Below are 27809 nucleotides of genomic sequence, written 5' to 3' on the forward strand. Positions count from 1 at the left end.
GAGTCTCCAGAGGATTTTTGAGGTTTTCAGTTTTGAGAAAATTGCTCTAAAAAGGGCTAACATTAAATTCAACAACTATATAATTACACTCGGATTACTGTCTCTGTAACCCCTTTGATCGATTCATGACAAAACTTTCAAAAAAAGCTTCTGTCACGGTTTAAAAAACATAATTGTGTTACTTCCTTTTTCCCCTCAAAACTGGACAATCTAAAAATTCCTTGGAGGCTCCAGCAGAAATCAATTCAGGAAGTCGAAAATAAGGCAGTAGCAAACGTTTAATATTTTACGTCGAGGGTAAGTATCAGTAAATAAGAAATTTGTCATTTTTTTCAAAAATTAATCCACAGGGAAAATTTTGGATTTGAATAGAAAGAGACAGATTTTGAAAATTTGTGCCCAAATTGATCGAAAAAGTTCCGAGGTCAGTGTATTCAAGTATTTTGTAGCTTAATTTCATTTCGAACACTTTTAGAAGCTATTTTTTCAAAATTGGAAAATTCCAAAATTTTATAGAGGCTTCAATCAATTTGCTAGAAATTCCAAAACGGCTTTAAAATCACGATCAACCAATTCAAGAGGTCGAAAGTAAGATATCAATCGATTTTGAGCCTTTTGACAACCATATTGTAGTTTTTTCATTGAAAATTAGGTTAAAAATCCAAAACTAAGTACGAAATTTAAAAATTTGCTGAAGACTCCAGAATGGTTTGAAACGTCAATTCAAGAAATCAGAAAAATGCATCAATCAACTTTGAGCTTTCTGCCTCAATACTTACCTATGTAATCAAATTGCAATTTTTTTTATGGAAAATATTTAGGCCAAAAATCTGAAACTGGAAATTCTGAAAATTTTCTGGAAGCTTCAGGAATGGTGAGTGAATGAGCTCAAAGAAATGTACCTACGTCGAAACATTTCAGAAATCTAGTTATCTTGGGATTGGATCAGCAGCTTCAAAGTTTTGAAATTTGTAGCTAAGTAGGTAGGTACTACATATTTTTTAATACGAGTATTTTATGTTTTCAAAGCTAGAATTACAAAATGAATATAAACCACCCTCCAATCTTCGAAAAAGTAAAAATGAAATCAAAAACTCCATAGAAAATTCCTTTTATAAAAAATTTGCTGGATTTGAGTATGTAAATCATACGCATATTTTTGGAGCCACTGGATAGGTAAGTTGTTTTGTTTTTTTTTTTGAAGCGTATTTGACCTTTTTTAACTTTTATGATCTATTTATATTTTTCGTCCAAATAGCTCATCATTTGAAAGAAAAAACTAAACTATCAAATTAGTCAGTTTTTAAAAATTTTTAATGTCATTGTTTTTAACCCTGATTGCAAAAGTTGGAGCCATGGATTTTTGGACACGTTCATTTGAGCCCTTTTGGACTCTTTTGGACCCCTTCGTTTTAAAATTCGACGTTTAATAACAATAAAATGAGGAACGCAGTAAAACTAGAAAAATTATTTTGACTTAGTATTGCTGTATAATGATACATATGTACCTACTTACCTATTTTTAAACATTTTTCAAGAATTTTGCAATGTTCACTTTTCCATTTCCTACCCCTGAAAAGGTCTGGCTCAGGCCTGTATACGCGAATTTGCTTTCAACTAATTCAAAATAAAGCACCAGGACCAACCTGAAACTGGAAATTAAAACTGCAGATTTGGTTAATTAAACGCAGTTAAAATTTAATATTTTCGTTCGGCTAATTTACACTTGAGCTATAGCATTTTATCCAAAATGGCGACCCCTTCCAAAAAAATAACTAAAAAAAAAACTAGGTGAACATAAAAAATAAATAAATAAAAATCGTCGTTTCTTCGTCGTATGTATTTGTCGTTTCGACACATTTTTGCTCGCAAGAAGAATTTATTTAATTACGTAGGATTCAGTTATTACTCGCAGAGTCGGACGTTTGAGAAAGGCGAATTTCGTATTAAGCTTTCTCTCAAATTCCATTTAGCTACGAACCGAATTTTAATTTCTGCCGGTTATTAATTTTCGGGCGTCGCGCTCCTTCCCTTCTGATCTGCGCGTTACGAGAAGGACATTTTAATATAAGTTATCTCAAGGTAAATTATTATAGCAGAGCCAGTGTATCTGCGGGACGGGCGCTTCCGTTATACACCGTCCTCTTTCCATTTTCCACTTTCCACTTTCCAGCACTACGAATATAAAGCCTATATTACTACGAAACGAAGTACGAACGAAAGAGCTGAGCGAACTGCCCTCGATTCCGAAGTGTGATTAAAATTTCTAAACGTTCGTTTTTCGAATTTTCCACTCTGTCGTTTCGCCGAGCCAAAAAATATAGTCATTAATCGCTATTTTGATAACGCAATAAATGGCGCGAGCAAACTTGTTATTCGATGATTAAATATAAAAAATTCCGAATATTCGGCCACGTTTATTTTCCGCCGCCATCGTAGGCCTATACTTGTGTATCGTACCATACAGCAGCAAAATGTGTGAGCAAGATTAAAAATTATATCCACGTTCGCCATCTCTATCTACGCCATCGCCAGCCATCGTATCGCCTATACGAATATTAAGTCGACCAGTGTGATGAAAAACTATACACATATAGAGCCATTACAAAGTGCAAAATCTATATTACAATAATAATAAAAATCAACAACATTTTGGCCAATAAATTCAAACCATTTGTGGTAATTACGCGAGTAATTGTATTTTTTTTTGTTCAGTTTCGTTATAGACCACGGTGACTTTAATGGTAACACAGTTTTACAAATCACAGCGTTTAATTGGTCGAGTTTGCCCGTCAGCAATTTTACATTTTAATGTTTTTTGCACCCAATTCGAAGGACTCGGAGTTGATCGACTTTTCTGTAACTTGGCCGTTCCTCCTCCTACTCCTCTGGCGTTGCTATCGTCCGGAAATTCCAAAGATTTTACTTTTATTTTATTTAACGATTTCCTTTTGAAATTCACATCGTTGATTCGATCACGTTTTTCTTCTTGTTCTGTAACATACGAGTAGGTAGGCAACAACAAATTATCACTTATATTCGTCGACGATATAACCACAAGTTGTAGAAGAAGAAGGTTCGCCGTGTGCTAATTTACAGATACATATTACACATACATTCTGTACAGGAGGTAAGTTTTACGCGTCTAGAAAATACTTACCAACCTATCGAAGCCTATCTACCAAATCCAGCTAGTTTAAGTATATTCAATTAAAACGATCCGAATAAGCCATTTAATAATTCTAAGCTTGATTTTCAATTCATAAACTCCTTATTCCCTCCTCCTTCGATGTATGCGAACGAAAATCAATTCTGAAATACCATCGCCGCAAAACTATACACCCAAGTTTTCCGACCAAATTAAAGTGAAACCAATAATTTCGCGCCTCGATAAATCGCCGCGTCTTTGGCTTCAAAAAGGGTATAATTTTACATATAATTTTCAGCGTTTTGTGTTTAGATGTGTTTTTAGTATAGCCTACATTTTAATAACAAATATTTTTCGAGGAATTAGGAATGAAGTTTTTTTGTTTCAAAAAACTCCAATGCCTACTTAATGGTTCATACATATATATAGATTTAAGTCGTTTTATTAACATTTTGAAGGGGAAAAAATTGGGGACGGGGTTAATATAATAAAAGTTCTAGTCGTTCAATTGTAAATCCAGGGTCCAGCAAATTTTTGAAATCTCTCAAAATGAGGGTTTTCTTACTAGTTTTGCAACAACAAAAAAAGTATACAGTAGCCTTTTCTCTATGACGCAAATTTTCAAAAATATTTTATTGAATCCCTTTTCGACCCAAGTAACCGATTAAGTACCTACGTACATTAGGATTTTATCGAGGCAAAGGCGGAGAAATGTTAGAGAATTTCGAAAACATTGACAGAGAATTAATTTTAGTTACTGAGAAAAATGGGAGCAGTCTCCTCAGCAAAAGAAATTTTAAATTAGGGATTTTTTCCTTCTTCTATACCTTAATGATGATGCGACAAAATTTTTTCACAATTTTCAAACGCCTATCAAAATGTCAAAAAATAAATTTTTAAAAATGGCATGAATTCAACTACTTACATTTATTCGTCAGAAATTGGTCATTTTTTTCAAGTTTTCGGCAGGCTAACGTATGTAATTTTTTTAAATCTACCTAACAATTTTTCTCAAGTTTTTCAAAAATCATCAAATTACTAGTAAGGTAGACTGGGGTAATTGCAAAGCACTATTTGATTAGTGACACTTTGAGAGAGCGCTGTGAGAAGACTATTGCACGGATGAAGCTGAAATTTGTACCACTTATACTTCAGGGAGTTCTCTATCAATGGTAAAATTTCGGTACAATTTGGTCCACAAATCGTGGACAAAATTGCAATTTGAAAAATAGTTTACCAAAAATTACCAGTTATTTACCAAAAATTCAGTAATTTACCAAAAGTTACCAGTAATTTACCAAAAGTTACCAGTAATTTACCAAGAATTACCAGTAATTTACCAAGAATTCAGTAATTTACCAAAAGTTACCAGTAATTTACCAAGAATTACCAGTAATTTACCAAGAATTACCAGTAATTTACCAAGAATTACCAGTAATTTACCAAGAATTACCGGTAATTTACCAAAAAATATTAGTAATTTACCAAAAATTACCTCAGACCAGGGCTTGCAAACCGAAACCAAAACCGAAACCGAAACCCTCAAAAACCGATTAAAATTGCTCAAAACCGAAACCAAAACCGAAACCAGGAGCGTTATTTTCCCACAACTAAAACCAAAACCAAAACTGGGAGCGTTATTTTCTCAAATTCAAAACCGAAACCGAGAGCGTAACCAATTGAAAACTGAATTGGTTTTGGTTTTGGAATTTTTCAGGTAATTAGCCCAATTAATACTGCATTTTTGGTAAAAATGAAGTAAAAACTGATGCTAAAGGTAAAAAGGCCTGAAAACTAAAAAAATTGACAAATTTGGCACTGCCAAAGTGCAGCTTTCTAGTCACATACACAAAGCACTTGAAAAAATGATCACTTTCTTGGCCTTCTTCCTTCTAAAAAAAGGAGAAAAAAGGAAAAAACCGAAACCAAAACCAAAACCGAAACCGATTCCTTTGAAATCAAACCCTTTAAGCAAAACCGGAACGAGAGAGATATTATTTCTGAAAACCTAAACCAAAACCAAAACCGAAACCTTTACTTTTTCAAAAAACACAAAACCGAAACCAAAACCGAGAGTGATATCTATCCGGTTTTCAAGCCCTGCCTCAGACGATTCATCAAAAATTAACAGTACTAATTTACCAAAAATTAACGGTAATTTACCAAAAATTAACGGTAATTTACCAAAAATAACCAGTAATTTTCCTAAAAGTTTTCAGTAATTTATTAAAAAATTACCTGTAATTTACCAAAAAATTACCTGTAATTTACCAAAAAAATTACCTGTAATCTACCAAAAAATTACCTGTAATTTACCAAAAAAAACTACCTGTAATTTACCAAGAAACTACCTGTAATTTACCAAAAAATCACCTGTAATTTACCCCCTCTCCTGTCCTCTCCTTTCCTGGGTCCCTCCAAGTTCAAACAATTTTTCTGATTGATTTTGTCTTTTTTGGACATTACAAACCTTATTCAATTTTTGGCATGCGCGACTAACCGACTATCTCAAAGGAGTATTTCTGTGAGGTTCACTTTTGATCTTTTGCGAAGAAGTCACAAAAAAAGAAATTATGGAAGATTTGATCAAACAAGATAATTTTTGAGAATTCTTTTTTCATTTGGTTGAATTAGGTATTTATATTATAACGTTCTGATTCCTGAGGCTCGCCCTTTCAATAGCTATGAAATGAATAACAGAAGAAACACACATGTTGAAAAAAACATCAAGAAGTTGATTGGAGAAGGTAGGTCTAGGTACCCACAACTTTGCAAATCGACTTTTTACTGTCAATTTCAAATTTTTTCAGTGTTTTCAAGACAAGCCCATTTTTCATTTGAGTACCTATGTAAATCTAATTGTACTTATTTTGGAGAGTAATTTAGAAAAGAAAAGAGTGGAGACGGTAGAAAAATGGCAAAAAGATTGAACTTCAAAACATTTTCCAACAATTTTTTAATTATTTTTGAATCATAATTTTAGTTTTAATTCATTTCCACCTAAGTATTTTTCGTAAATTTAATTTAATTCAATTTATTTTTTTAGTTTATTCAATTTAGTGCAATCGATTTTAATTTAATTAATTCCAATTTATTTTATTTTACTTAATTCAATTTTAATTAAGTAATTAATTCAATTCAATTCACGTTTTCTTAATTTAAATTTATTCTCAAGTTTGATTAGGTAAATTTCGTTTAATTTATTTCAACTTTATTTATTTATTTATTTTTTTTAAGTTCAATTCAATTTAGTTGGGCTTAATTTTTTTTATTTTATTTTCAAAAATTCTTTTGAATTCATTTTAGTTTAACATTTAGTTTACTTATACTTACATTAGAATTTAATAAATCTGAATACAATTCATGATTCAATTGTGTTCTTTTCACTCAGTTAGGTAGGTATTTTTATTTCAATATGCATCGTAAGTCATTTTAGAGTTCACTTTTTGAAATTTAATTATTTTATTCCAATTTTTGAGATCTTATCATTGACATCGAATTTCAAGAAAAAAAATGTTCATGATTTAAAACTTTCTTTGTAGAGGAGACTCCATTAGTTCATTCCTATTTTGTTACAGTATCAAACAATTGAATTAGATAGCTAGGTATTGTTGTTGGAGCTAATTAAGTTACGTACTCGTACTAAATTAAGAAAGAAAAATAAAATAAAACAGATGAAAAAAATTCAAAACCAAGTTTGAATATGTACTATAAATTTAATAAAATGTTCTGAAAATGGACTAGATTGATATCTTAAATTACTAAGAAATTCGTGAAAAATTCCAAAATATTTGACTATTAAAAACGTATAAACACGCGTGCACGGATGAGTAATTCTATATTCTTTCACCAGAAAGAAACATCGTTGAATCTTGACTATTTATTCAATTGGCACCTATTTTGAACCGGTAGTTGTGGGGATTCCAACTCGTGACAGTTTCGAGAAATCAGTCAGAAAATCTGCATTTTGCACCTTCCTTCTCATGTTCTTTAAAATGGCAAAAACTTTCCACGAGTAAATAGAGTTCAATTTTTTGGATCTTGAATCAGCCAGTCGGATCATTTTCAACATTTCAGACACATTGCTTCTCATACGAGTTCGAAAATTGGGGCAATATTGTCAAAACATGATGCATGATCGTAGGTCTAGGTACCTTCTTTTTTGTATGAATTCACACCCCCTCCCCCCTAAATTTATTTTTGCATCAACAGAGGGAGTCCATTTTTACTTCTCTTGCTCTGCCATATAAGTACCTAGAAGAATACTTACCTACCCTTTTTTTTCAGGGAGACCATCGAATAGCTTCAACTTCAACTCTTCGAACCCACCTCGCTTAAATTATATACATTCGTTTCAACGAAGGCCATTTTTATATCCATTCATTCACATTCATTCATTCGTCCACCACCGGCCAAACAATCAGATTCCAAAACTTAATTTACGTCCATTTCATAGAATTTCCATCGAATTTTTCGCAGCCCATACGGATTTGCGAATCGTGCCGAAGTAATAATTTTTAATTTTATAAAAATTAATCGCGTCAATTCGATGATTCATAGTTTGTTTCTCGAGAACGACGCATCGCATTGTTTTACGATTTATTCAACAAGTCGTCGAACAGGTTTTGGTGTTAGCACTTGGCATTCTCATTCTCACATTCTCCACCACGTAACGTGTACGAGTAGATAAATTCGATAATTATCGAATAAATTAATTTTATAGCCCCGATAATTACTCGTCAATTATTGATTAGATATTTGACGCAGATAAGCGATAAAACATTTAAAACATATGATTTTTTAATCGCACAACTCGACGTGTGTGCTGGTTTTTTTTTCAGCTATAATATGTAATAGATACACTCGCACGAATTCGATTGTTTTCTATTTTGTATACATGAAAATTGCTCGTGATATCGAACTATCGAGTGACGATATTTTTCAAGAATTGTCTACACAAATTGATTGAAAAGTTTATACTGTCGGACGACTTTATAAATGAAGATAATTATAGGTTTGCATGACATATTACATATATTGTACCTCGCTACCTCCCCTCTCCTCACACTTTTATCCAAAGTAGCAATTTCATATCGATAATGATATCGTATAATTACGTATAGCTAAACCTATAAACGATTAACTTACCGATATATTGTTTCAGATGCGGCGACATTAGAATAGTCATAAGTGGATTTACTTTTGCGCTGAGTAACCTTTCGTCGAGATTTGATTCTCTGAAATGGGAAAAGTACGTCCACAACACATGCACTTACGTGAATATACGATGACTATGTATGTATACGATGAAAAATACCCACGTGTAATGCTCATACTCACTCGTAAACGATCGGTTTGCACTCTTTATGAGTAAGTTTGATCCGTTGTTTGGATGTTTTTGTGGCGGGATTTTTACTATTATTATTGTGGGTATTTGGAGCTGCGGCGATGGTGCATTTTGTCGAGTCTTTTGGGCGCTCTTCCAAGTGCATACGACTTACCCTTACTTCTAGCGGACCTAGGTTTATTTCTGGCTCTTTTTTCGCAGTTTTTTCTGTCCATTTGATGGGTTTGAGTCTGATAAAAAAGTTTATCGGTTGGATTAGAGAAATTAAATGGGCTGAAATTGTCATTCGAAATGGTTTGGGGTTTTAATTCGCGTCAGTCTTTCTTCCCTCGCTCTCCTCCTTGCCACTTTACGATTACCCATTTCGTAACATGAGTCTGGGGAAGAGGGATAGAAGAGGTACCTACCTATCCAAAAGTTGTTTTAAATGATTTTTGTATAAATTTCAAGAGCTAATAAACATCAGTTTGAGATTTTTGGCCTCATTCTTCATGAAAAAAATCGAAATTTGATTCACTAAGTTGGAATGCTTGAAATTATTGATTGATGGTCTATTTTCAACCTCTTGAATCATTAGCGGTGGTTTCAGATCATTTTGAAGCCTTTTGAAAGTTTTTCTTTTTCTTCGGTTTAGCCCATTTCTTCCATTTAAAAAAAGCCAAAATTTGACCTAATTGAGATAGAAAGCTGGGATTTGGTTTAAACCGTATTTTCAATCACCTGCATCGATTGGTGGCGGTTTTGAACCACACCGGAGCCTCCAGTAGATCTTTGGATTTTCCAGTTTTGGAAAAATTGACCTGAAAAAGCCCAAAATAAAATTTAGCACCTATAAACTTGGGAATTTTGTTTTTGAGACCCAATTAATCATGAAAAATTTTCGAAACCGTTTCTGCAAGTTCAAATCCATATTTATTAAAAAAAATTTCAAAAACGGATCGCTAGAGAGAATTTTGAATTTGAACCGTCAGCAACTGATTTTAAAAATTTGCGGTTATATCGATCAAAAAAGTCCCAGCTGACAGTGCATCCTAGTTTTAGGTAAAGAAATTAATTTTGTCTATTTTTGTAACAATTTTTTCAAAACTAGAAAATACAAAATTTTTTTAGAAACCTCAGTATTGATCGAGACCACCACCAATCGATTTAGGTCAGAAATTGGGGTTGAACCAAACTTCAGCTTTCTGCCTCGATTTGATTTTTTTTCGTGCATGAATGAGGCCAAACTAGGAAAGAAAACATTTTCTGGAGGCTTTAAAGACAGCTTAAAATTACCACTAATCGATTCAGAAGGTCAAAATTAAGGTACCTACAGATCCATCAGTTTTGAGCTTCCATCTTCAATATGATCAAATTTTGATTTTTTTTCATGAAAAATGGAGGCAAATACAAAATTGGGAAGTCTTAAAATTTACCAGAGGCTTCTGGTCGAATCGAAACACCACCAATCGAGTTGCTATAGCTGTTGAAAATATGGTTCAAGTAAATTGCAGCTTTCTGTCTCAATTTCATCGAGTTTTGATTTTTTTTTTTCATAAATAGGTAAATGAGGCCAAAAATAACGATTTATCCAAAACTAGAAACTTTAATAGAGGTTCCAAAATGGCTCTAAAACACCAAAAATCAATTCATAGACGGATCAGGGGTTCGAATTTTGAGATTGAACCAATAAACCTCTGCAGTTTTTTGCCTGTGTCAAATTTTGATTTTTTTTCAAGAACAATGAGGCTTGAAAATCAAGAAATTGAAGAACTAAAAACCAGCTGGAGACTCCAGAATGGTTTAAAATCACTATCAACTGATTTGGATGATCGAAAATGGAGTACATGTCAAATTTCAAATTTTCTATCTCAGTTCGATCACATTTTGATTTATTTTAAAATGGAAAAAGGTGGGCCCATTAATGAGAATTTTTTGAAAGCTGCCAAATCCCTAAATCTGCAGAAGGTTTCAGAATAGTTCAAAATGGCCACCAATAAATTCAAAACGACGAAAACAAAATTTCGATTTTTCTTGTCAATGAAAAAAAAATTCTCCAGTAATTTACCAACTTTTTTTTTCAAAAATAAGTTGGTAAATTACTGGAGAAAATTTTGGATTTGAACCGACAAGAACAGATTTTTAAAATATGTGCCCATAAATTGAAGGTAAAAATCATAAGGTCATGTGTTGTATGCAAGTTTTTAGGAATTGAATTTCATTTTGGCTGATTTTATAGCAATTTTTTGGAACCGAAAAATTCAAAAATTATCTGGAGGCTCCAGATCGACTCGAAGTCAACACTAATCGATTCAAAAAATTGGAAATATCTACGTTTATACAAAATGCTAGATTTCTGCCTCAATGTGATCAATTTTTTAATTTTTGTTTCACGCAGGTTGAAGCCAAAAATCAAAAACTGGGAAGTATAAAAATGAGGGGGGAGGGGGTTTCATGGTTTGAAATCGCCACCAGTTGATCTGAGTAAATAGCTGAAAGCATAGTACATAAACCTAAGGTCAGCATTTTATTTTGATGTGATCAAATTTTTATTTTTTTATAGATAAAATGAGGCCAATAATGACAATATCTCCAAAACAAGAAAATTGAAAACATTTCTGAATGTTCGACTCGAGGTTGACTTCAAACCACCGTCAATCGATTTGAAAGTCAAAAAATGATTTTTTTCAAAATTAAGAAAATTCAAACATTTGCTGGAGGCTTCAAAACTGCTCGAAACCACCATCAATCGATTCAGGAGCCAAAAATCCCAAATCGGGGAATCTAAAAATTTCATGGAAGCTCCAAAATGAGTCACAATCGTGATCAATTGACTTGAGTGGTCAAAAATGGAGTGAAAACTAAATTTAAGTTTGCTATCTCGATTTGATCAAATTTTGATTTTTTTGGACCAATCAATTGTTCTATTTTGTCCAAAGCTAGAAAATCTAAAAATTCGATAGAGCTTATCCAGACAGACTGGCTCCCACCATGAATCATTCGGATTTCGGATGGTTGAAAATCGAGTCCGAGCTAAATTGTAGTTTTTCTACCTCATCTTGATCAAATTTTGATTTTTTGAACCCATCAATAATTCCATTTTCTCCAAAGATCAAAAATCTGAGGAACAAGGAAATCCAAAAAATTTCTAGATATTAGAGGTTGACTTCAAACCATTGTCAACCGATTTTGAAGCCAAAAAATAAAATTTTCCAAAACTAGAAAAATTCAAACATTTGCTGGAGGCTTCAAAACTGCTCCAAACCACCATTAATCGATTTGGGAGGTTGAAAATAATACGTCAATTAATTTTGAATTTTGTGCTTCAATGTGATCGAATTTTAATATTTTTTTTCAATGATATTTGAACCAAAAATTCCAAATTTGGAAATCTAAAAATTTCCTGGAGGCTCCAAAATGAGTTAAAATCGTGACCAATTGACTTGAGTGGTAAAAAAAAGAGTGAAAATTTTTAAGCAATCTATCTCAATTTGATCAAATTTTAATTTTTTCAGACTTATTAATAAATTCTATTTTCTCCGAAGCTAGAAAATCTAAAAATTTGCTGGAGCTTCCAGATACACTAGCTACCACCACAAATCATTCGAATGGTTGAAAATAGGGTCCGAATTGAATTTTAGTTTTTCTACCTCAATTTATCAAATTTTAATTTTTTTGTTTTTCTCGAAAAACGAGCCATAGGATATCTTAATTTTTGAACTATTCGCCAAAAAATTGAAACTGAAACATCTGAAATTTAACTTTGAAACGAATTTTTAAATTCCACAGAGCTTTTAACAACCTGATTTTTCTAAACAAAAATCACCCCGTGAAAAGACCAATGACTCGCTATACACAGCTATAGAATCAAATTACACTTCGTGCTACGATTCGATTCAAAAAATCGTGCCAACGCTGATCGCGTGTAATTAAAGGTTTGGATTTACTTTAAAGGCGAATAATGAATTTGTATATTATCCAACGGGCATCTTTTTTCGTTTATCGAATCGTTCATGTGTTCTTCCATACAATCCGAGTGAAAATAATGACCGCATGTTGTAGCCAGGATGTAAGTGTTAACCTATCAACGCACATAAAAAATCAAATCACACACACTATTTATTAATTACGTAGGTACCTATAAAATTGTAAAAAAAAAAACTTCATATCTAAAATAATTCCGCTAATAAAGTGGAAACGAAATATATTATCATTAATAAATAAAGCGCTTTTCATGTATAACAGTAATTTCGTATCTAATACGCCTGCCGAAGATTGTCACGCAACTTATTAGATAGCGGTGTATTCAAATAGCTGTAGCGTGTATGTGTAAGGCATCATTATAACACTAAAAATTGTCTTCGCTTTGCCTCGCCTTGCCCTATAACTTTATTGGTATATTTCTTAACCTCGACGCTCGTAGATAGTATTATGGCGAATATTCGAGTGAAAAAATCGCATTTTTATCAAAACCAAATAAAATGTGGAAAAAATTACTCTATATCGTGGTAAAATTTATTACTTAATATCTGGGTAGCTACAAATGTAGGAAATCTTACCTCGAATACGTCCGAACAAACAGCACACAAATTATTCCTTTTGACAAAATGTCTTTCTGCTTTTATAACGTTTGTTTTATTCTTGAAAGATTTTCGTTCGTCACTACGTACAAAATAAAATAAAGAAAACTTTAAAAGAGTACCTACGAAAAATATGAAGGTGAGTATATTTTTCGCATATATAAAGTCCGATTTTCATTAAACGTTTTATCGCGTAAATTTAAAATAATATGCAAATAAGTCGACTATTCAGTTGTGTTTATACAGGATGGTACAAAATACAGCAAGTTTCGGTTTACTTACGACCGTATTTTGATTATTTCCGGAGCTATAATTTAGTCTGAAAATTATTAACTAAAACTAAATGAGTAACATTGTTAATGCGGAGGGTTTTAAGTCCAGTTCATACGATGGAATTCATTTACCATTTTGATCTATCGAGTTGTTCTTTGGAGCAGGAAATTGTTTGTCAGATGAACGTTTGTATAGATGCCTTTTCGTATATATCTACAGTACGTCGTCGTACACTACGATACACGTTTTCGCATAAAACAAACGACAGCTCGAGCTCGAGCTCTCGGCTGCCCATCTTTATGTGTGTAAAGCAAATGCGAAAGCTTGACAACGTTGGCCAAATCATTTTCTCTCGCCGGACCAATTGAATTTTATAAGCTGGTAATGATGCGCGCTTATTCAAATGCCCTGTCCGCGCCATCGACATAGCCCTGCTTGCCTGTACGTCTTCGCCTTCTTCTTCGTCGTCGTCTTCTTCTTCTTCTTCCAATGCGTTGATTTTTTATTGACTTTTGTACAGCTTTTGCTAACCCAAGACGTAGTTGTATAAGTCACCTTGTTTTCGTATATATGTACTATATGCTGATTCTTTTCCTCCCACATAATCGCATCGCGGAATTTAAAATACATTCTTTTGCGCCGAGCTCGATTAGAATTTTAAATTTTCTCAAACCACATCAGCTCATCTGTGTTGAGAATGTTGGTACTAAAATGCAAGTACTAGTGTAGTAGTGACCACCGACATCATTACCTTCGTCTTTTCTTCTCTTCGATGGCATAAGTGTTGGAATTTTCGATAGTAATGAATACTAGGTGCAAGTGTATTGGTTCTTAACAAGTCGATGGGTGTCTCAAGGGTAGAAAGGGCTTATTTTATGGCGTACCTATACATAATTATGTATGGGTATCATCTATGTAGATATAGAGAGTTGATGGTGTTTCATTTTGTTTTTGAAATGAAAATGCAAAAGCCTACATTTTTGAATGATTTTTATAGCACTTGGAGATCTGTGGTCGAGTACTTGGAGATTCGGGTCAGGGAGAGAGGGGTGAAGAATTTTTTACAGAAGGTAGCTGAAATGTGAGATATGTTTTTGAAACAGTGTGGATTTTGGAAGATGAAGAAAATTGGCGCATTTTGGGATACTTCGAAAATCTTTAAATTCAGCCCTTATTTGCAGTGGTTTAAGACAGCTTATGAACCCATCATCACAATCGTACTAACTTTCAGGAGCGTGACTTCAAAGTAGTAAAATGGGAAACGAAATCTCATCACAGAATATTTAGCTCGATCTAATGAATTTTTTGTTTAAATGGTTTGAAGTGTAGAAAGAAAAAGGAAGGTCCTCAAAAGTTGAAATTTCCTTGAATTTTTTAATTTGCAGAATCCATTTTGAAATTTTGAAAATAACCCCCCCCCCACTGCTCCTAAATTTTCGTAATTTTAACAATTTTTGAGGCTCAGCATCTCCACTTTGCCAACCCCATTCAAAATTTTGAACTCAAACTAAAAGGAATCCATAGAGGATTCTAAAATACACCACCATGCCCTAAAATTTAAAGGAGAAATTCATTTTTCGATTTTAGACTTTTTTTTAGTTCAAATTTGGACTAAAAATGGGAAAAATAGAACTTTTCATCAAATTAACATAGACAGCAATACATTGGGGGTTTGTCTTGTTTTTGACATTTCGAATCGATTGGTGATGGTTTCGAACCGTTCTGGAGCCTCCAGCGGATTTTCGAGTTTTCCATTTTGTCGAGAAAAAGCTATACAAGTGGGATGAAAATAAACTTCAGCACGTATTAAATTCAAATTTACCATCTTTGTAACCTATTCGAAAGGTTAAGGCATATATTATCCAAAAAATTATGTGTCGATTCAAATTCAAAATTTTCTTTAGTGGTTACTATTTTTGAAAAAATTGGATTGGCGATAGATTTGAACCATTCTGGATTCTCCAGCAGGTTTTGATTTTTTTCATTTCTTATCATAAATAATTTCTGGAAAAAATTTTGGATTTGAACCGTCACAAACAGATTTAGAAGATATTTGCCCAAGCTTTTTTGAAAAATGGAAAATCCGAAAATCCGCTGGAAGCTCCAGAACGATTTGGAACTATCACCGATCCACTCTCGAAAGGTCAAAAATAGGATACAAATCAAATTTCAGCTTTCTAGATCAATTTGGTAAAATTTGAATTTTTTCCGTGTTTGGTCTCTATAGATTTAAATTTTCAAAAATTCCTCAAAAATTGAAAAATAAATTTCAGCCTCTGAAATTTTAGCTGGTGGAGTATTCTCAGGTTCTCTATAGATTTCTCTTTGATCCAGTTCAAAAATGTTTGTGATGATTGAGAATGTTGAGATACTTTCTGTATCAGTTTCAAAAATTTGTACAAATAAATCTAGTTTCGTCCAAAAATCTAAGAATAAAGAATATAATATGCTTTGAATTTTTGGGAACATTCAACACCTCTACTACGACTCCCTTCTTCTTCTTCATACCTACAAGTACACATGTTATGAATTGACAGAACATTGAGAACTTTCAGCAGATATTTCGTAGATTCCTGTAATAAAAAATTTCAAAAAGTTAGCACCTAAAAATTTTTAGCAAACAACTTTGATGGAAAATAATTAGCTCATCTAATTGACCAGAGTGTGTAGAATTCAGCGATGTACTCACGAACTAATTTTGATGGGCATTAGCGCGTCCAATCCTTAAAATCAAAACACACTTTTTAAAAATTTTGTTAAGAAAATCAACTAAATTCACATCACATTTTTCAAAGTCTCCTGAACCATGAAAATTGAATGGAAAATGCAGCTTTTCAAGGGTATTGTGTTCCAAAAGAAGCACAAAACATGTTAATGTGGTTTTCAAATCGATTCATGACTTTGATGACTTATTTTTCATAAAATTCTGGGGGGGGGGCTAGAGAGAGTAAAAAAAAACTGGGCCATTACCCCTACTTAATACCTATCTAATTTTTTTGAATTTTCATTTTTTTTTTCAATTTTAAACTTAATTGTACAAAAAAATGAGATTTTTTTCACTTTCTGAAAAGTAATTTTTTGGAATTGTGACTACTTGTGATTTCTTTGACATTCGTTAAAAAGTGCATATTGGGGCGACTCGTTCATCACTTTTTTTAAAAATTTGATACAGCTGACGTAACAAAAAATCATAGCCAAATTGACTTCAACAAACCTTTGTTGAAGCCATCTGGCCACGATTTTTTATTGGTTACTACGCTCCATAAAATTTCAAGAAAGGAATGAAAAAACAGCCCAACTTTAGGACTACCCAACACCATGATTAGGAAATAGGTACTCAAAAATATACGTAAAATGTTTGAGTAAATTATAAGTATGATAATTTGATTTACTTTCAACACTTTTTAGTTTTTTTTCATTACTTTTAATTTTTTAATTTTTCAAATTTTTAAATTTTTGGTAAGACTTTTTTGCTTTTAATTTTTTTTTGTCAAGAATTAGGCAGGTCTACCTACTTTTATAAAAAATCAATCTTTTTTATTCCTATAGAGGGGGGGGGACGTTGAAAATATTTTTGAAATTTGTGTAATTTACCCGACATGATGAGATTGCTGAGAAATTGCCTAGCGGAAAATAATTGGATCTGATTAGATCCAAACATTCCATAGATCCAATTAGACCAGGCCAGATCTAATCAGATCAGAGCGTATTCTGATCTGATCAAGGCAATCTGTTCATGAGCAGATCCATTAGGCGATACCTGGTCAAGTCAAAATAGGAATGGAAAGGTTTGTTTAGAGAACAACTGTACTGTAGTCAAAAATGAAATTGCTCAGGAGGCTGGAATAACATGACGAGTAGGGCTAGGGTTTTTATGATACCTTCCCTTATGTATGTACCTATTTTTTTCTGACAATAATGCCCTTTTTCTTTGCGACTCGTTCCATTCTAAGGCGAATGGTGAAAAATGATAGTGCTTTTTTTGGGTGTAAAATGCTTTAAAATGCTTCTTTTTTACGCAAAAAGACTGAAATTTTGCTTATTTTGTGTTTTTCTTTCGTCGTTAACGTTTTTCTGGGTAAAAATTGATAAAATTGCAGCAATTAGCTCTTAAAATTCAGAAATTTATCAACTTTTTGCACACTTTGAAAAAAAATTCATTTTCAAAAAATATATTTCGATTTTTCAGTCTTCTATCGTATCTTTACCAATGGTTAGGTATTAGGTACCTCCAATTGCATTCCAAAAAATGGCATTTTATGAAACCGAGCTGCTGTTTTCTACCTCATTTCCCTGTTGATAAAGAAAACACATTTGCAAAAGGAGGAAAATTGGGTCAAGTTTTTTTTCTTGATAGAGGAGTCTTTTCGTGGAAAACACGTGTCATGAAATATACAATTGATTTTATTGTATGAATCTCGCAATCTCGATGAAGATTGGAGACGTACTTGATATAATTTACATCGAATTTCCAGATTTCAAAGCTCTTGCAAGGAGTAAATTACTTTTTGAAGTAGGTATCTACCCGTTAAGAAAGATATTTTATGTGAAGCTGAAATTGATTCATTTCGCTATTATTTAAATTTTAATCTAAGCAAATAAGATTTTAGGTCAGTAAAACGTTTAATGAATCATCAAACATACCAAGTACCTAAATCCAAACTGATAAAAAATTCAAATCCTACCAAAATCATGTAAAAAAAAAACTTACCCTCTGACCAAAAAATTAACTCGAAAAAATCAAAAAAAAAAATTTAAAGTAGCTGCGCGCGCATTCACACACAGACAAAATCACTACACCTTTAACCTAACTGGAAAAAGGCAGCGAACTAAAAGCCACATAACTGCAAATTAAATGAGCAACGTTTTGGCGATGAATACGCGGTGTTCTAACTACTTTATCAAATGTGTAACAAGGTTAAAAAGAATGTAAAGCGAAAACTAGGTACAAGAAGAAGAAGAAGAAGAAGACGACGAAACAATGTCGGGTGAAATAAAAATAAAAAAAAAATAAGTGTAAACTAAAAAGGGATGGCGAATGCAGTGCGGAAGTAATATTTCGCACCGGTCCGTACCGGCGCCTGTATTTAAATAAGCGATGGGACGAGTGAGGATTTTGGCTCCCTCGAACCACCTTATACTCGCGTAGTGCAGTACACAGTAGTATGTATATAGAGTACATTATTATGAAAGGAGGAGGCTTTGACGTACGACGAATTAAGGCACGAATTGACGACAACAATGCGAAAAGCCGAGCCGCACGCACGTAAACTCAACATAATGAACTGTGTATATCGAAAGAGAGCAAGACAGAGATAGACTGAGTAAGAGAGAGAGAGAGAGGCGGCGAAGGCCCATAGAACGTCGTAATTTGATGGCAACGACGACGGCGTAGCCGAGTCCTTGTGTACAAATTTTACTTGTAGTTAGACGTCGCGCGAGAAATGAAAAACTTTTGCGAGGGGGGCCACGAGGTTGATTTATTTCTCGATTTGGACAAGTTTCGCAACTCAGTTGTTTTGGACAGATTTTGATTATAGTTTTCGTCGACGACGTTACATCGCACACCTTTTAGAGCCCGACGACAGTTCAAAAATTTTCCAGGGCTGGAATTTTATACTGTTTGACAACTGGGCTGGCAAATTAAACGGTGTGTATGGCCTTGTGGTCAAATCAGTTCGGTTTCGCTTGAAATAAATACGTCTCGAGTGGTCATTGATGTAAAGACGAAGTGTCCTAAATAGAAAATTCCGATTACAAAAGTTATACGGGTTGCCTTATCTGCAAAGTACGTTGGATGTAGTCTGATAATCAATTTTCACGATTTCCATCTCGAATCTCGAAATCAAGCTGAATATCTGTTGAATAGTTTCAAAATTTGTTGCAATTCTTGAAATTGTACAAGTTCTATCTTCATATTTCTAAAATGTGCATACTTAAGTATTAGGTAATACCTAGGTACCTATAAAATATGAAGTGCCTACTGATTTAACAAAATTTCATTTTGAATGACTAACAAGGTAACCACTAAAGCCATCCCCCTCCGAGCTGAACATGGATTTTTGGAAAGAGCGTGTTCTGAAACCTTCACAATAAAAATTTCAGCAGCCCAAATTGATTTTTCAATTTTTTTTTATGAATTTTGGAAAATTCAAAATTGACTATTTTCGTCAATTTGTGTTTTTTTTAAAAAAAAAATATTTGCCTACTTATTTTGTAAAAATTATGAAAATTGGCCCTAAAACTATTATAAATTCTCCCGGTCTCAATTTCATCATTTTTGGACATTCTGGAGTCTCCAGAGTGATTTTAGATTTCTCCAGAGGGTCGATTTCACTATATTTTTTGATCAGAATATTTCTGAGAAAAAAATTCAAAAAATCAAAATTTTTATGTTAGTAGAGAAATATTTTAATTTTACACAAATTGTTTTGCTTTGTTTAAAACCAAACCTTTGAATCCAAATTTCACAATTTCGAGCCATTCTGGAACCTACAGAGTGATTTTTGATTTCTGCGGAAGAGGAAAAAAAATTTAGTAGGCAGCTAAAAATCTAGTAGCAGTTTATTCTTGACCTGTTCAGAGGATACATCTAAATTCGACTAAATTTGAGCTGATTTCTAGGTGGACCCCTCAAGTAGGTACTGTAAGAATATGTTGGTAAAAAAAAAATAAAAAAAAAACATAGGTACTCGATCTTGAAAATTGGCCGAAAATGTGGAAAAATCGTTAAATACAAATACGAGTATAATCTGAGTGAATTTCAACAAACGTCAAAAAGTCATGGGGTCCATGAAGTACTTACATAATATTTTTGGGATCGCCAAAATTGAAAAATTGTCAAAAATGGTCGTAAAATATGATCGGGCGGCTACAAGTTTTGAGAATCGTCTTTTCTGGTCAAAAGTCGAAAATTGGTAAATTAGTGGGGTAATGTCTGGTAAATTGCTGGGGTAATTTTTGGAAAATTGGCAAATTAATGGGTAATGTTTGGTAAATTACTGAGGTAAATGTTGGTAAATTGCTGGGGTTATTTTTGGTAAATTGGTAAATTGATAAATTTTGGTAAATTGGTAAATTGATAAATTTTGGTAAATTGGTAAGTTTTGGTAAATTTGGGTAAATTGGTAAATTTTGGTAAATCGGTAAATTTTGGTAGTTCCGTAAATTTTGGTAAATGGTAAATTGGTAAATTTCGGTAAATTGGTAAATTTTGAGGTAATGTCTGGTAAATTACTGAGGTAAATGTTGGTAAATTGCTGGGGGTGATTTAGAGCAAAGTCGGTTGATCTTGCGAACTGCGCAAGATGTTTTTTTTTTTTATCGTTGGAATGTACCAAAAATCGGAATTTTGAGATCTTTGAATCACTATGAGACTTGTAGTTTTTCAAGTAGACAGCTGGAGGGGGGTTGTCTCACCCCCTCCCCCACCCCCTCAAAAAAACGTTTGGAAAAAGGTGTGAATTCTTGGGAAAATTGGGTGAGGTGGGGAATTTGAGAGAAGTTGGGAAGAAGTTACGTGAGTTAAAAAAATCAAAATCAATCTCCTTTCCTCTGACCAAATTAAAACAAACTAATCAATTCTTCAATTTTGCGCCAGCTGCCTTCCTAGATGTCAGTTGTGCCTTTGACAGGGTCTGGCATGAGGGACTTATCATCAAACTAAGAGCTTATCTTCCTAGCCGTCTATGTGATCTACTAATATCCTATCTGAAGCATCACACCTTTAGAGTTCAGTGGGGCTGTGGCTCATCACAAGATACAGCAATTGCCTCTGGTGTTCCGCAAGGCAGTGTGGTGGGACCTATACTTACTCTTTCTTCTTTTCACAAGTGACTTCCCAGTTACTGAAGATACTATCGTCATGCTGTTTGCAGATGACTCTGGTGTCATTGCATGTGACGATAATTATGAGAAAGCTGTAAGTCGTCTTCAAACAGCCGTAAGCAATATCATCAAATGACTAGAAAATGGAAGATCCAGCTGAATGAAAATAAATCAGTACAGATAGATTTTGCGCTCCGCAAGCACGGATATGTTCCTACTATCATCAACAGCAAACCAGTCCCTGTGGAACAGCACAACTGCTGCTTGGGCTTACACCTATTTTGTAAGCTGAATAATTGGCAAGAACATGTTAAAAAGAAACGTGACCATATGAATCAACAATTTAAAAAATTTTAATGGTTACTCAGAAGCCATTCAAAATTGAGCCTGGCCAACAAGAGGGTAATTTATAAAACTATATTTCTTCCTGCATGGTCATATGGATGTGAAATTTGGGGCGTCGCAAAAAAGTCAAATCGCCTTGTCATTGCCCACTTGACAATAGATTCGCCGATAAAAAAAGCCAGTGAAAAAGCTGGCTCAGATATGACAGTAAATTTGCCATTAAAAAAACACCAGGAAAAAATTGGCTGCTGTTTAAATACCTAATGCATTAAATCGCTGAATAAAAACCTGAAATCTACAAAAAATTTCCAGCCCAAGCGGGGATCGAACCCAGGACTCCCACTTGACAATCCAATGCTCTAACCACGCAGCTATCATTGCAAGGTGAATATTACTGTTTTCAAGCGGTATAATTATATGTACCTCACTTCGTACTTTTATTCAATTTTTTAAAAAGAAGTTGTAAATACCCATTGCGCATGTGCACTATAATTGGTGAATAAAAAACAGCTGATTTGTGAGAACCGGCAGTTCAGCAAATAAAAAATTCTGCCATTCTCTGGTCAAAAACGGCTGTTTAAATGGCTGTTTTTATAAAAAGTAGCTTTTTCTAACCGGCTTTTTTCTACGGCAAATTTACAAAAATCAGCCGGCATTTCGGCTTAACCAGCAAATCTCTTGTCAAGTGGGTGAGCATTTCCAAAATAAGTTCATGAGAGCCATAACTAAGGCTCCTTGGTTTGTCACAAATGAGCAACTTCAAAGTGACCTCCGGCTTGAACCAGTAGACTTAATTATTCACCAAAAAGCAAACACATACGTGAACTGGCTCCATAAACACCCGAATTGTGAGGCTGTGATTCTTTTAGACCAAAGTGATGACACAAGGAGGCTGAGCAGACTCCACGTCCACATGTTGGACCTTATCAGCCTCCAAGTGCAGTACGCAAATGACTGTAAATTAAATATAATTTTTAAATAGTGTTGTAAATAGTTTTGATAATTTTAGGTTGTTGATTTTTGTATCAGTTCCGTAAATATGTAAATAGTTTTGAAAAAAAAAATTCTTCAATCTACGCGTATGTATCAATTTGTTTGCAAATGATTCATCAAAAATTATTCAATTTGTTCGCGAATGATTCGCCAAAAATTATTCTATTCATTCGCGAATGATTCACTAAAAATTATTCCATTCGTTCGCGAATGATTCACTAAAAATTATTCCATTTGTTCGCGAACGAGTCACCTATACGAATCGATTCGTTCGCGAATGATTCACCAAAAATTATTCAATTTGTTCGCGAATGATTCACCAAAAATTATTCAATTCGTTCGCGAATGATTCACTAAAAATTATTTCATTCGTTTGCGAATGATTCACCAAGAATGATTCAATTCTTTCAAGAGTGATTTACGAAAAATTAGGTAAGTTAATTGGTTCGTTCGCAGAAAAGTCACCTATACGAATCAATTCGTTCGCGAATGATTCACCAAAAATTCAAAATTTTTTTCTCGAATAATTTTTTTCAGAATCCTAATGAAAAATTGCTATTAAAATAATCTCAAATAACTTTTTCGAGTAATGATATAAAATCCCCCCTCTTGAGCCCCGCATAAGTCTATTATTTTAACATTACGTCATAATTCAAAGTTTTACTGAATCAAGTGCGAATTCATTACGATTGAATATGGAATAGTTTAGGTAGATCCATTTTTACTTCTCTCTTTTCTGAGAGACAAGCACCAGAGAATTATGGTTTTGGTTGTTTTTCTCAATTATTTCAAAAGATACCTACGCTGCTCATTCGAAATCGAACATTCAAACAAATTAAATATACTCGAATGATACAAACGTAATTAAAAAAGACACAGAGCATAGGATCAACAATAACGAGATGGGAAATTTCCAAACCCACCTAGGCTAATTAAAAATAAACGACACGAAACTCGCATCTCATCTTGGAAATTTTTTTCACCATACTACCGTATACTACCCTTATCTCAATTTCATTAAAATGTAGGTAGATTTTTCTGGTAGTTTTTTCTTCTCGAGAGAAGAAGGTGTATTTTCCTCATATTCTTTCTTTAGGTATACGCTATACGTTGGTTATAGATTATTCAACTCGTTATATAGGAAAAATTCGTCTTTCAATATTTGTCGGACGAACGAGAACGACATCGACGCGAAGACGACGTTTTTATTCAAAAGCACGACACCGTCCGGTCCGCGTCCACTTTGGTCAAGTTGACTGGAAGTCGGGAAATTCGAAATTTTTCGGACATTTCGTTTTGTGTGAGTGTGTATCTGTAGTATATATATGCGGTGAATTATGGATAAGTTCGTTCGAGCTGTGCTATATATGCCTTAGCAATACTATATTGTGTGTAAGGGTAGGTAGATGGGTATGACTAAACCGTGATTTTCACGTTGGGCGTATTTTATTTCCTTCGGTAGGTATTTTTTTTCCTCGCTGCGACTATAATTTTCGGCAGTTTATTTCGAATGCCGTGGGACAATATTTGACGTGTGAATTGGAATTGAAATTGTTGAAATACTTTTTGTTGATTTTTTCCCCCGGTATTCTTCTGGATGTAGAGTAAATAGAAATATATTGTAGGGGAGATAAAAACGGACCTTGGCTGAGATTGGAATTTTTTCGTACTTATCGATGTTTGGTTATGATCTTACGAGCTGGATATGCGGGTTTAATGTATTATCGCTCCTATGTAGGTATTTCGACCTTATATTCGAATATATGAAAATTTACTCTATCGTGTTTCCTATAGATATGGACGTGCTAAAAAATTTGTTCTTTTTTTCATCTCGCCACTCGGGTAGGTATATTTTTTCGAATTCTTTTACGTTTCTTTTTCTGATGATCGAATTTGGTAAAGATATTTTCGATGGGTCGTTGGATACTCTCTATTCCTCAATTAAGTATAATATTGATTATTGAAATGAATTTTCAATTTGGAGATGTTTTTTTTTTCAAAAGAGAAACTTACGTTAATAAGTAAGCTTATAGGTAGATTAACGACAAAAACGATATTGGTACCAAATAGCAAATTAATATCTAATAAAAAATGACAAAACGTGAAATTTCATTATACCCTTGTACGTTCCGGTATAAAATAAAACGTATTAAGTATTCTGCGCGTTTAATATACGAAGACTAATTTTTCATTTCGTATTTTCCTCGTGAAAGTTTTAATTTCACCAAGTTAAAATAAATTATTACGTTTCGTTTCGTTTCGTTCTCTGCCAGTTTCGTAGTGTATTTTCCAATTCCGTCGTCGCGAAATTTCATTCGACTATTAGATTCGGTTTTAGTTTTCAATTTTAACACGAAAATATATTCAAAGATATTGCGAGCGCGAAATTATTCTACGTTTTGATAATCTCGCGCGCTATTACGTGGGAAAAAATCGTATTAGGAGGGCCACGAACACGTGTATTGTGTGCTGGAGAAGATTATATGGTATGTGGTGGATTGGATACCATGATGTGTGTGCGTTTTTTGGTGTTATTGTTTTACAGAAATATATATTAGCCTATCAAAAAGTACCTATAACTACCTAGATTTTAATTTTGTTCTTTGTAGTCCTCTAGAAATTTGAAAAAGTACACGTCAATTTCAAGCATATCCTCTGGATAGCCTGCCAAAGATGGAAAATTTTGCAAAATTAATTTTGGTACCTATTAGGTAAAAAAAAAACTTGGTTTTCATGGCTTCAAAACTTTTAGTTTTCAGGAGATTGTATAAATCTAATACTTAAGTTAGGCCTAGGTAGGTACTTACAAAAATGTGAATAAAGACCGATTTTTTTCAAATAAAAATCTTTTACGAACGAATTGTTTCAATTTTTTTGAAACATATTTTGTATAGCAATTCATCTGTTTACAATCGAATCGAATCATTTACAAACGATTGGCGATTAAATAAATTCATTGATTTCTTGGTGAATCGTTCGGAAATGGATCAATCAATGTAAGTACGATTGATTCGGTTTTTGTAAGACTATTGTATAGGATATTGATCTGTTTTCAGCAAGCGAAGCGAATCGAATCAAATCGATTTATTCATAATCACAACCGATTGGCGATTGAACAAATTGATTGATTTCTAGGTGAATCACTCGCGATCGAATTGATCAATAGTTGGTGAATCATTCGCGAACGAATTGAATTTTTGATGAATCATTCGCGAACGAATTAAATAATTTTTGGTGAATCATCCACGAACGAATTGAAGTTTTTAGTGAATCACTCGTGAACGAATTGATTAATAGTTGGTGAATCATTCGCGAACAAATTGAATAATTTTTGGTGAATCATTCGTGAACGAATTGAATTTTTTGATGAATCATTCGAAAACGAAATAAATAATTTTTGGTGAATCATTCGCGAACGAATTGATTCATATTTCATTCACTCAATTTTTGATGAATCATTCACGAACGAATTGAATAATTCTTGATGAATCATTCGCGAATGAATTGATTCGTATAAGTGACTCATTCGTGAATGAATCGATTCATTTACTCAATTTTTATTGAATTATTTGCGAACAAATTGATCATTTCTGATGAATTATTCGCGAACGAATTGAATCGTAAATTGAAGATTTGATCAATTCGTTCGTGAATGGTTCGTCTTTCAATTCGCAAACGGATGAATTACCTAATTTACGATTGATTGGGTTTTTGTGAAACTATTGTATAGGAATCGATCTGTTCTCAAGCGAAGTGAATCGAATCGAATCGAATCGAATCATTCACAATCACAACCGATTGGTGATTGAATAAATTGATTGATTTTTAGGTGAATTATTCGCGAACGAATTGAATTTTTTAGAGAATCATTCGCGAACGAATTGATTCGTATAGGTGACTCGTTCGCGAACTAATCGATTCATTTACTCAATTCTTGGTAAATCATTCGCGAACGAATTGAAGAATTGTTGGTGAATCATTCGCGAACCAACTGATTAGTATACTTAGGTGACTCGTTCGCGAACGAATCGATTCATTTACTTGATTTTTGGATTTTGGTAAATCATTCACGAAGGAATTGAATAATTCTTGGTGAATCATTCGCGAACGAATTGAATAATTTTTGGTGAATCATTCGCGAACGAATTGCATAATTTTTGGTGAATCATTCGCGAACGAATTGAATAATTTTTGGTGAATCATTCGCGAACGAATTGCATAATTTTTGATGAATCATTCACGATCGAATTGATTCATAAATTAAAAAATTGATCTACATATTCGTTTTAATTTGGTCGAAGGTAAGAAAATTGATTCAGTCCGAGCGAAGCGAAAGTGATTTCTGTCAGGGTGGAAGGGAGGGGGTGGTGAGACAAACACCCCTTTTAGCAGTCCAATCGGAAAACTACGAGTCCCACAGGGATCCATAGGTCTCAAAATTTTGATTTTTGGTACATTCCAACAATAAAAAATGTAAAAAAGGGCCTAAAACAGTAAAATAGCAATAGTCACAAGGTCCATGAGGTATTCTTTGGGCCCAAAATATCAGAAAAGTTGTTCAAAAATGTTGCAAAATGTGAATAGGCAGCTACCACGTCGTGAATTGCCTTTTCTAATCATAAGTCAAGTTTCTCAGGGGTTTGAGCACAATTTTGAGTCTTTGCGTCCGATAAGGTAAGTATTTTTAGAGGCTCAAAATTTTCAAAAAAATTGCCCAAAAATGGTCGAAAAATGTGATTGTTTCTTCTAGTCACTCGTTGAGTTTTCTGGGGTTTGGGTGCAATTTCGAATCCGCGCAACCAAAAGAATATTTTTTGGGCCCAATATTTTCAACAAAAAAAAAGTCCAAAATAGTCTTCAACTTTGGAAATTGTCTTTTTTCTAAACATAAGTCGAGTTTTTTGGGGTTTGGGTGCAATTTTGAGTCTACGCATCCAAATAAGATATTTTTTGGACCCAAAATTTTCAAAAATTTTCCAAAAAAATCCCATGGACCCCATGACTTTTTGACGCTTGGTGAAATTGTATTCACTTGGCTTCAGGTTTGACTTCATTTAGCGGACGATTTGCTTCAGCTTTGTTTGGACGTAACTTGAATCAGTACAAAACGATGGAAAATAATTCTGAAACTATAACATCAGTTCCCTCGATCTAATCAGGACATTCATTCTCAGTATCCGGAAATGGAACACATTTTATCAGATCTGGATTGACAAATACCTACTCATCTGAACATATCAGATCACATCTACCTCAAGGAAGGTGATGAGATCTGATTATTAGATTTGATTAGATCAGGTTAGATCTAGGTGTTCTC

The 27809-nt window shown here is 33.5% G+C and overlaps 1 protein-coding gene across 2 annotated transcripts; it reads right to left on the minus strand.

The window, feature by feature from the left end:
• Positions 1-2602: 2602 nt before the first annotated feature.
• LOC135842924 (uncharacterized) lies at positions 2603-18471 on the minus strand. Of its 2 annotated transcripts, none has more exons than XM_065360611.1 (6): positions 18039-18471; positions 13034-13136; positions 12422-12555; positions 8489-8725; positions 8297-8385; positions 2603-2994 (listed from the first exon to the last, which is right to left on the minus strand). In XM_065360611.1, the coding sequence occupies exons 3-6, from the start codon at positions 12499-12501 to the stop codon at positions 2756-2758; spliced, it is 645 nt and encodes a 214-aa protein (XP_065216683.1). In that variant the 5' UTR covers positions 12502-12555; positions 13034-13136; positions 18039-18471; the 3' UTR covers positions 2603-2755. The 2 variants fall into 2 exon arrangements, with proteins under 2 accessions (XP_065216683.1, XP_065216684.1); XM_065360612.1 differs by lacking the exon at positions 18039-18471 and adding an exon at positions 13459-16658.
• Between the last annotated feature and the right edge of the window lie 9338 nt (positions 18472-27809).

Source organism: Planococcus citri, chromosome 4 (assembly GCF_950023065.1).
Source record: "Planococcus citri chromosome 4, ihPlaCitr1.1, whole genome shotgun sequence".
Lineage (NCBI taxonomy): Eukaryota > Metazoa > Arthropoda > Insecta > Hemiptera > Pseudococcidae > Planococcus > Planococcus citri.

Bases quoted from the DNA above. Each gene is read 5' to 3' on its own strand.
- LOC135842924 (XM_065360611.1), bottom strand. From the start codon at position 12,501: ATGGAAGAACACATGAACGATTCGATAAACGAAAAAAGATGCCCGTTG. The intron at 8,386-8,488 runs GTGAGTATGAGC...TTCCCATTTCAG, and splicing joins TGCAAACCGATCGTTTACGA to AGAATCAAATCTCGACGAAA. The intron at 2,995-8,296 runs GTAAGTTAATCG...CGTATGTTACAG, and splicing joins GCATCTGAAACAATATATCG to AACAAGAAGAAAAACGTGAT.